Source organism: Myotis myotis, unplaced genomic scaffold (genome assembly GCF_014108235.1).
Source record: "Myotis myotis isolate mMyoMyo1 unplaced genomic scaffold, mMyoMyo1.p scaffold_m19_p_19, whole genome shotgun sequence".
In the NCBI taxonomy this organism is placed as follows: Eukaryota; Metazoa; Chordata; class Mammalia; order Chiroptera; family Vespertilionidae; genus Myotis; species Myotis myotis.
The window spans coordinates 11,276,478-11,287,296 of NW_023416323.1; the positions used below are offsets into that span (position 1 = coordinate 11,276,478).

At 49.1% G+C, this 10,819-nt stretch overlaps 1 protein-coding gene across 1 annotated transcript; it reads left to right on the top strand.

Annotated features, from left to right (window-relative positions):
* The first annotated feature begins 606 nt into the window (after positions 1-606).
* FAM187B (family with sequence similarity 187 member B) lies at positions 607-4,721 on the top strand. Its single transcript, XM_036345578.1, has 2 exons — positions 607-1,346; positions 4,334-4,721. Exons 1-2 carry the CDS (start codon positions 622-624, stop codon positions 4,719-4,721), a joined length of 1,113 nt encoding a protein of 370 aa, XP_036201471.1. The 5' UTR covers positions 607-621.
* Positions 4,722-10,819: the final 6,098 nt, after the last annotated feature.

Consider the following 10,819-nt stretch of genomic DNA (forward strand, 5'->3'; position numbering starts at 1 on the left):
GTTATATAATTTCAAATCACTGGGGTATACACCTGAAACAAATATAATATTGTATGTCAACTGTAACTGAAAAATAAAAAATAATTAAGTGGCAAGAAATAAGAGCTAAAATGAATTGAGTGATGCAGATATCTGTGGGAAGAGCCGGAGACTAGTATGTGCAAAGGTCCTGAGCCAGGAGCCCTTTGCTTTGTGTTCAAGGGACAGCAGGGAGGCTAACATGGCTGGAGGGCTGGAGAGGTAGGAGGTCCGAATGGTAACCAGAGGATTTATTCATCTCTCCATAACCAGTACTAAGAAGTATGCCCAGAACATAGTAGGTGTTCAGGGAAAACATGTTGAAGGTTTGCATGTGACACTTTAATGCCAAAGCACGGGCGTGGTAGTGAAAATCCTGAATAGACAAATTAAGCCTCCTCCTACCCAAGCAAAGTGGAGGGCTTGGGAGAGAAATTAAATAGGGTTGTTCATTTGTCACAAAACAAATAGGGATTGTGACCTTACACACCCATGGGGTGTACTCCAGTTCATTCTGCTGCCCAGGGTTGAAGCCTGAGCTTCATGAGTGACCTCACAATGTCCAGGGTGGTGCCCGGCCCACTGCCACAGTCCCAGTCCACCATGATGACCACCCTGTGGCTGCTGCTCAGCTTTGCTGTCCCACTGCTGGGTTTCTATGTTCCTATCAGCTGTCCCCATAGCAAGCGATGCCAACGAGCCCTACTTTCCAACAATGATGTCTCTCTGTACTGCAACGCTTCTGATGCACAGTGGTACTACTACTTCCTACAAGATGGGACCAACTGGTCCATCCACCCCCTCGGTGTTTCAAACATAGAAGCAATGTCTGAAGGCAGCATTCTCATTAGAAGTCCATTGCCATCCCAGACGGGTTTATACAGCTGTCGGGACAAGAAAGACATCCAAGTGGTGCAGTATGAGATTGACTTCCAGGACATTAGCACCCTTCACATTACACATAGAGACCTGGGCCAGAAGCCTTTGCAGAATGAGACCCTGAGTCTGGGCAGCAAGGAGATCATCTTCACCCACTGGGAGCCCTGGCAGGACTGTAACCGCTGTGGCGAGCCCGGTGAGCGCAAACGCCTGGGGTATTGCTACATCCAGGAGCCTCTGGGGAACTCCGTCCCCTGCTTGCTCTACCTGGGAAATGCTAGGCTGTGGTCCAGCCGCATGCGACCTGAGATGCAGATAGAAGCCTGCCATGTCCAGTGTGAAACATCAAATACGAAGAACATTGCTTTTGAAATTGCTTTTGACAACTTCGAGCTCAGTGAGGAGTCAGGATCTGCATGGCTCACCTGCTTCTTAGGATCCATCTATAGGTAGTGGAAGTGCACACCAGCCCTGCCCTTGGCCCCTAGCCAGGCTCTCTCAGTCTGGGAACCTTCATGGTTAATCCATGGAGAGAAGGGCGGGGGGGGGGGGGGGGGGAGGGGGAGGGGAAGGGGCGGGTTCCCTACATGGGTCAGCCCCACAGTCTCTGCACTGGCTTCTTCAGATGTTCCTTTGGTAAGAACCCCCTGGTGCCCACACACTATTGCTTCACACAGCCAGAAGAGCATCTAACACTCGGGGAGGGCTTGGCTGACTGTGCCTGGCCCTGTGCTGGACAGTGCTGTGGACATGGTAGTCTTCAGAGTTCCTGCCCTCAGGAAGCCACCTGCCCAGCAGCAACACAGCCCAGAGTGGTCAGGGTGGGGATGGGAGGAGCCCAGGCCAGTGGAGGGGCTGTACTGGGGGAAGCCTGGGTAGCTGTGGGGCTCTGAGGCCTCTGACTCATCTGGGAGGGTCAGCAGGCTCCAGAGGGCAGGACAGTGCCCTAGGCATGCCCTTCAGGGGCTGCCTCCTGCAGCTCACACTCATGTTCTTGTCTTCCTGCCTGGAGCCCCTGAGAAATCTCCCCATTTTCCTTCTCTTCCCCAACCTGCCTGCCCCTACCCCAGTAATAAGAACTACAACCACTCCTGGTTTCACTGGGGATGGGCCTTGGGCAAACTCTCTTCACAAACCGCACCCTCTCCCATCCCTCCACTCTGGCCCCAGGAACTGTGGACTCCAAGGAAGTCCATTGATAGGTGGGGAACTGCAGCTGGAAGGGATGCAGTCCTTGCTCAAGGAGATTTGTGGTGGGAAGTGGCAGTGCAGACCCTTCATCTCACACACACCAGGCGGTCCCCTTGCCCTCCTTCCCCACACACCCCAGTGGCAGCCCCTCTCTTGCAAGGGGAGAGCCATCACAGCCTCTTGGGGCCTCTGCAGCTATGGGCTCTGTGGAATCTGGCCTCACCACCTCCATCTGGTTTTCTCTTTCTTGTTTATTCCATTGTGACTTCTATTTCTCTCTTTTTTCTCATGCTCCTGTCATTTTGTCTCCCTTCCTCCTTCCTCCCACTTTAAGTATAAAAGCAATACCTACTCCCTAAAAAATACCACCGTTCATAAGTGCAGGAGAGTGCACGATGAATCCCTCCTTCCATCTAGACTGGGACACCTACTCCATGTCCTTTGCCAGACAAGGATTTCCCAAGTGCCAGTCATTGGGAACTTGAGGGAAGAGGCAAGAGAGGCTTCAAGAATTGCCCGTGTCTTTAGGGAGCCAAGTGGAGTGGCACTTTGTGTGAGGTTTTTATTTCAAGCTCTGGGCTCAGCTAGGCCTGGGTTCTGGTCCCAGCTCTGCCATTTTCCAGCCATGTGACTCTGGGCTCTGGTGTCTCTTTAGACCTCAGTTTCTCTGTTTGTAGAATAGGGGTTGTGTTAGTTTGCTAGGTCTGCCATTACAAAGTATCACGAACTGGGTGGCTTAAACCAACAGCAATTTAATCTCTCACAAGTCTGAAGGCTAGACGTCCAGAATCAAGGGGTCAGCAGAGCCTGTGCTCTCTGAGATGCTGGTAGAATCATTGTTTCTTCCTGTCTCCTGGTGGTGGCTGGCATCCTGGGCCTTCCCTGGTTTATAGCTGCGTCACTTCAATCTCTGCCTCTGTCATCACTTGGTGTTAGTCCCGTGTGCCTGTGTCTCTGTGGCTCTTCTCCTTTTCTTTCTTTCTTTCTTTCTTTCTTTCTTTCTTTCTTTCTTTCTTTCTTTCTTTCTTTCTTTTTTTTTTTTTTTTTAGAAAAAGGCTGGGGGGTGCCCACAGGTCTTAAACCACCCTCACCAGCAAGAGTGGTTGGCAAAGGCTTGACTAGAAGGAACCGCTGAGCTAAGGCCAGCCCACTTCTTTTCTTTTAAGGACACAAGTCATATTGGATTTAGGACCCACTGTCCTGCAGTCTGACCTCGTCTTAACTAATTACATCTGCAATGACCCTATTCCCAAATAAGGTCACATTCTGAGGTCTGATTAAAACCTCACTATCCAACTCAGTACAGAGGTCTTGCTGGCCCTGGCCTCATGGGTTCATTGTGATGTCTAAGGGGACAGATGACTGGGAAGACACAACAGTGTCTGGCAAACCGCTCCACGATGATAGATGTCACTGCTTGTAGATTATTGGCCCTGCCGATGTTGTCTTCTAAGTGTCCCCTCTGTTCCTCACACAACGGGTGCGTTTTATGCCTGATCGCGTATTTGCTTTCCAAATTACTCACTTAAAATGCTGCTCAGTTACCACTGAGTGTGTTTATAAACCAAGCACTGTTCCAGGTACCGGGGATGCAGTGCAAAATGAAACTGAAAAGATTCCTGCCCTCATGGAGCGATCATCGATCACATGAATAAAATATTCAGTATTTAAGGTGGTGATAAGGGCAGTGAGGGGGGAATGGAGTGGGTGAGGTGAAAATTTCAAATAAGGAGGTTAGGGAAGGCGTCTCTGAGAAGGTATGTGAGGGAGCGTTCCAGGCAGAGGGAGCCCTGAGGGTAACGGCCCGAGGCAGGAAGGACCCTGTCCAGCATGTCAGAGAAACATCAAGGAGGCCAGTGTGGCTGGGGCAGAGGAGAGGGGAGAGTGGAGGAGACAAAGCCAAGCAGGTACAGGGGCCACAAATCACTTAGACCAGCAAGCACTCTCACTAATACCTCTGAATAAACTCTGAGGTAGGTACAATTACTACCCCCCAGGGTTCAGATTGGGGAAATGTAAGCTCAGACAGCTGGAGCCTTTGGCCAAGTCGCCCACTCAGTAAGGGGTAGGGCTCCAAAAACTCTCAGCCGTCCTGCCCCCACCCTCCCCTTGCTCCCTGCTCAGTAGTGCTCCTCAGAGGGGGTGCTGTCTGCTGTTCCCCGGGGAGGTGCTGCTGTCTCCACCTCCCTCGGACATTTGTCCTTTCCTCCCTGGGGGCTGCCGCTGACCTTGTCCTCTTCTGCAGGCCCATCATCTGGGAAGCCGACAGCAAGTCCCTGACCTGGCAGGGCCAGCTCTCCGGCCAGGACCTGAGCACCATCCTGGACCCCGCCACTGGGGGCAGGCGGCTGCAGGTCTTCCGGCCAGCCATTTACAAGTGCTTCGTGCACCAGAAGCTCGTGGCTCGATTCAACCCCAGGCCCCATGTGGGTACGATGGAGGTTCTGCAGAGAGAGAAAGCTAGACAACAGCGAGAGGCAGAAGAGGCCTGGAAGGGGAAGGCCAGCAATTCCCGCCTCAAGGGCCTGAAGCTGCTGCTGGTGGGCACCATGCTGAGCCTGCTCGGGATGCTGCTCAAGCTCTTCTGCCCTTCACGGAGTAAAAGAAGAAAACAGGTGCTTCTGGTGAAATAAAGTGAGCCTGCAGTCCTCAGGAGACCTGGCCTCCTGTGCCTTCGTCACCTCAACTGTCCTTTCCCCAGCCTCTGCCCTGTGCCTGCCCCACACCACACTCCGAAGGCATAAGGGCCAAATACCCGTGGCCACAGCTAAGAGTGACTGCACTCTTCCCTGCTCCAGGTTCTGCTGTTAACTCATTAGCAATCCCCATTCCACAGATGAGAAACTGAGACAAGAAGGCTACCTGGCTAGTCATTGGAAGAGGGGGGCGGGGGGCTCCAGTTCAAACCCAGGTTGCCTGGCTCAAGCCCTGTATTCCTCACAAGGGAAAAAGGAGGGGTGGAATGAGGCCATTGGGGGAGGAATGCCTGGGGTTGGTAAACTGTAACCGCCTCACTCACTGCACTCTCCTAAGGACAAGGACTAAGACAGGGAGGGGAGTGGGTAACCTCAGTCCCCCCAGATCTGCCCTGGTCCGCTGCCTTTCCTTGCCTGCCCCTTGCCCCACCCTGCCCCAACTGTGCTTATGGCCTTTCAGCTTCCCTATATCTCTCCAAGTCAGAAGGTGCTGCCACAGGGGTGGCCTGGGACAGTGGGACACACACCACCTTTCCTGTCTTGCAGTGGAGAGAGCCCCTTCAGACCCCAAATGGAGACTGGTCCCTCCACCAGGGACCTGTGGGTCCAGGCAGCCCACAGAAATCACTGGGACTAACTATTCCAGAAATTATATACACTGTTTGGCAGAGTGAAATAGTGAGCAATAAAATATTAATGCCTGTGAAATTCATTGCCCTGATAGTTCATTGTGAAGCAACTACAGAACAGATCTGAAGCTTCCAGTGCAGGATTTCTGTCACTGAGGAGAGCTCACCCCTCACATACCAGGCACTTTTGCCAAAACTCGTAAGGTTTCACGTGGTGCCCAGACCAAGGGGTCTTGTAGAATGGGGGATGTTCATGGAGACTTAAAGGAGGTCCAGTGGGAAGCAGGGGCAGAGAACAACAATGGTAATAATAGCAAATATTTGTGGACTCCCTGGTGTGGTCAAAACTCAAACACTTCAAAAGCATTATGTCCTCACAGCCACCCATGAGGCTGCGGTTGGGAAGGGTCCAGTGATGGGAGTGAAAGACAACATCTGAGCTCCCTCCCCTACCGGCTCCCAGCAGCCCCTAGTATTTAGTGTCTAGAGGTGAAGCAGCCAGAGCCAAGCCTGGTCTGATTCCCAGGCCTATGACTGAAGGTCACATAATCCACACCCAAAGCTGCTGGTGCCCACTGTGGCACAGGAACCTTAAGGTGGCACTAATGATCTCCATCTCCCAGAGTCCCCACCTTAGTGTGATTCCCTCCCCTTCAGTGTGGACATCTGTGACACTTCTAACCTATAGGACAGGGGTGGGGAACCTTTTTTCTGCTGAGGGCCATTTGGATATTTATAACACCACTAGAGGCCTGGTGCATGGATTTGTGCACTGGTAGGGTCCCTCAGCCTGGCCTGCGCCCTCTCACAACCCGGGACCCCTTGGGGAATGTCGGACTGCTAGTTTCAGCCCAATCCCCACCAGTCCGACATCCCCTGAGGGATGTAGTAGTGCATGAAGCAGTAGGTGACTGCGGAAGAGCCCATGCCACTCCACTCATCCCAGCCCCACTGCCCCTGCTGCTACCGCTCAGTAAGCTCGCTAAGTGGCGCTCCTGCTGTGAGAGTGCACTGACCACCAGGGGGCAGCTCCTGCATTGAGTGTCTGCCCCCTGGTGGTCAGTGCACATCATAGCGACTCGTCAACCAGTCATTCGGTTGTTGGGTCGTTCAGTCACTTAGGCTTTTATATATATAGATTCTCAGGTTGTACAAAATTACCAACTTAAAAATTAGCCTGCTATATTTGATCAAACATTTAGTTAACTCACCCCTACTGCCTTGGCAGGGCCAGACCAAATTATTTCATGGGCCTTATATGGGGCCGGACATTCCCCACCCCTGTTATAGAATATGGTGAAGGTACTGGGATGTCACTCTCTTGATTGGGTTATACCACATAAGCTTTTGTTTTAGCCAACTGGAGCTAGACAGGCTGGCTAGCCTGATGGCGTCAGCAGCATGCTAAGGAAGCCCACATGGCAGGGAGCTAAGGGCAGCCTCTAGGGCAGTGGTTCTCAACCTTCTGGCCCTTTAAATACAGTTCCTCATGTTGTGACCCAACCATAAAATTATTTTCGTTGCTACTTCATAACTGTAAATGTTGCTACCGTTATGAATCATAATGTAAATATCTGATATGCAGGATGGTCTTAGGCGACCCCTGTGAAAGGGTCGTTCAACTGCCAAAGGGGTTGCAACCCACAGGTTGAGAACCGCTGCTCTAGGGGCTGCAAGTGGCCTCTAGAACCTGAGGGTGACAGTCAGCAAAAAGCCAGGTCCCAGTCACAGAGCTACAAAGAAATAAACTCTGTACCCCACCTGAATGAGATCAGAGGCAGATTGTTTTCCAGTCAGTCTCCAAATGAGAATATAGCCTGACCAACACCTTGACTGCAGCCTTGGGAGATCCTTGGGAGCAGAGGATTCCTGACACACAGAAACTGAGGAATCATGAATATGTATTGCTTTAAGCTCCCAAATGTGTAGCAATTTGTTATGCAGCAATAGGCAACTAATACACCCACTCATACCCCTCAGCCTACCCTGAAGGCTCTTGCAACTTCAGCAGTTACATGGATGGTTCCTGTAGGCACCAGTGGCTTCTAATCTCCCCTCAGGAGCTTGCTGGCCCAGGCATTGGGGTGTGGCACTAGCAACCAGGCAGTTGGTGCCCCCAGAAGCAATCCTTGCCACAAGGAATGGGAGTGAAGGATAGACATCCAGCTTCCCCAGCCCTGGATGTTCAACACTTCCTACATTCTCTCAGAGGGTCCCTAGCAACACTGAGCTTCAGGTGGGTACTGTGGCAACCATCTCATTAAAGCACCATTATCAGCTCACCTTCCCCCCTGCCTTTCTGCTTCCCTAAATTATATTTTTTTAGCCCCACATTCCCTTTCTATTTCCTGGGACTCTGAAGGCATACATTTTGGGCCTGCTATTGTCTCATGGGTTCCTAATCCTTTGTTCATTTTCCTCCAATCTTCTCTGTTGTTCCGGAATGTTTACTGATCTGTCTTTAAGTTCACTGACTCCTTTCTCTGTCTTCTCCATTCTGCTATTCAGTCCAAACAGTGAACCTTTAACTTTGGTTATTGTGTTTAGTTCTAAAATTTCCATCTGGTTGTTCTTTATACCTTCTACCTCCTTGTTGACACTTTTTTCTTATTAATATTTGTTTTCAGGGAAACTCTGAGACAACAGGGTTGCTAATTCAATGGCCTCCATGAGCCAAATAGAAAACAAAAAATAAGGGGAAAGGCCTTGGGGAGCTGTTGCAATGTAGGAGTTATTATACTAGGTTGAGGGGAGGGACAATGGAAGTAGTCCATAGTTCTTGCTGGTTAGCGCCATGCACAAATGCAGGTCTGGTTCCTCAGAAAGTCTCAAAAAATTCTGGAAATTCAGATGTTTGAGTGAAACTGTCCGATTTATGCATGTTGGCTCAAAAGAGTTTTCAAACACAAATCCAGCCAAATAAAACATTATCTGCAGGCTGAATTCAGCCCACAGGCATTTGTGAGCTCTTTGCTTCAACCTTTATGGGGTCAAGTGCACATTTCCATTTCAATTATTCAGTCAACAAATATTTATTGAGCTGCAGTAGCTAGGGACAGACAACTTATCTGAAGAGATGACATTTCAGATGAGCCCAAATAACAAGAAAGAGGTGGACAAGTAGGATTGTGGAGGAAGAATGTATTTGTTTTCTGTGGCTATTTTAACAAATTACCACAAATTTAATGGCTTAAAACAATGCAAATTTATAATCTTACCATTCTGGAGATTAGAAGTCCAAAATGAATCTCATGTGGGTCTTAAATGGGTGTAAAATCACGGTATTGGCAGGACTGGATTCCTCTGTGGGCTCAAGGAAGAGAATCCACCTGCTCATTTTCTCCAGCTCTTCCTTCTCTTTAAATTGAGCAGCAGAGCATTTTCACACCTGTCTCTTTGACTCTCTAACCTATGCTTCCAGGGTCACATCTACTCTGACTCTGACTTTCCTGCTTCCCTCTTATAAAAACCCAAGTGATTACATTGGGCCCACCCAGTAATCCAAGATAATCTCCCCATCTCAAGATCCTTACCTTAATCAGACTGCCAGAGATTAGGAACAGAGCTTGGGGGGGGGGGGGGCGTAATTATTCAGTCTACCACAAGCCGTCCAGGAAGAGGCAACATTTGCAAGGGCTCTGGGTGGGTGTCTGCTGAACCAGAGTCTGTTGGATAGAGCCTACTGGGGCAGGGAGGACATCAAGGAGGTAGCCAGGGGCCAGAACATGTAAGGTCCTAGGTGAGGGCTTTGTACTTTACTTGTAGTGAGATGGGAACCATGGAAGGCTTTTGAGTAGCAGAGGGATGTGATCTGATGTCCATTTAAGCAGGTGATTCTGACAAAGCAGAGTTCCTTACAGGTAAGAATGGGGAAGCCCTCAGGTTGGAGCAGGGAGTGGCAGCCACTCTCCATGAAGCTGGTTGGACAATGAGAAGCTCTCATCATCTAGCAGAAGTGGAAAGGCAAGCCCCCCAAGTGCAGTGTAACACTGCATACCCCATATTTCATTTTTAACCACCCTAGTCTGCCCTTTCCCTTCCTATATTGTGATTTTTGAAGGCTTTTTTTTTTTTTTAGAACAACTTTAGGTTCACAGCAAAACTGAGAGAAGGTACAGATATTTCCCATATACCCTTGCCACACACATTCATAGCCTTCCCCAATATCAACATCCCCACCAGGTATATTTGTTATAATTGACGAACCTCCATTGGCACATCACTATCATCCAAAGCCCATAGTTTACATTAGGATTCACTCCTGGTGGTGTAGCAGCAGTGCCCTAAAAATCCTCTGTGCTCTGCCAGTCATCTTTCTCTCCAACGAACCCCTAACAACCACTGATCTTTTTACTGTCTCTATAGTTGCCTTTTTCAGAATGTCTTCTACAGTCACGATCAGATTAACAACAGGAATACGTTTTGAGCTATATGGCGTTAGGTGATTTTGTCATTGGGTGAACATCATAGTGTACTTACACAAACCTTGATGGTACAGCCTACTATATACATACCTAGGCTATTGATATAGCCTATTACTCCTAAGCTACAAGCCTGCACAGCATGTCACTGTACAAAACAACATGAGATTACATCAAGCACTAGAGAAAATGATGTAATTGAGATGCTATAAACGAGATGTATGAGGATGCTGCTGACATAACATACTATTTTACAGCCATTTTTTAAAATCCTCACCAGAGGATATGTTTAGAGAAACGAGAGAGAGAGAGAGAGAGAGAGAGAGAGAGAGAGAGAGAGAGAGAGAGAGAGAGAGAGAAAGAGAGAGAGTTGTGAGAGAGAAACATCAATGGGTTGCCTCCCCTTTGCAACCAGGCTGGAGATCAAGCCTGCAACCTAGGTACATGCACTGACCGGGAATTAAACCTGCAACCTTTTGGTGTCCAGGACGATGCTTCAAACAACTGAGCAACCCAGTCAGGGCTTACAGCAATTTTTTTTATAAGTATAGAGAGTACACGCTAAAATAATGATTAGCAGTTTAGTAAGTACATAAAACAGTAGCATAGTCGTTTATTGTCACTATCAAGTATTAGGTACTATATGTAATTGTAGTATGTGCTATACTTTCATATGACTGGCAGTGCAGTAGGTTTGTTTACACCAACATCATCACAAACACATTAGTAATGCGTGCACTACCACATTAAGACAGCTACAATGTCAGTAGGTGACAGGAATTTTTCAGCTCCGTTATAAGGACCTTATAGGACCACCATCGTATATGCAGTCTGTTGTTGACTAAACGTTATACACTGCATGGTGTAGCTGAAAGCACACAGTATGCCACCTTTCAAACTTAGCCATGTGCGTTTAAGTCCTGTCACTGAACCACGCGCATTTAAGTCTCCTCCAAGTCACTTCATGGCTTGCTAGCTCATTTTC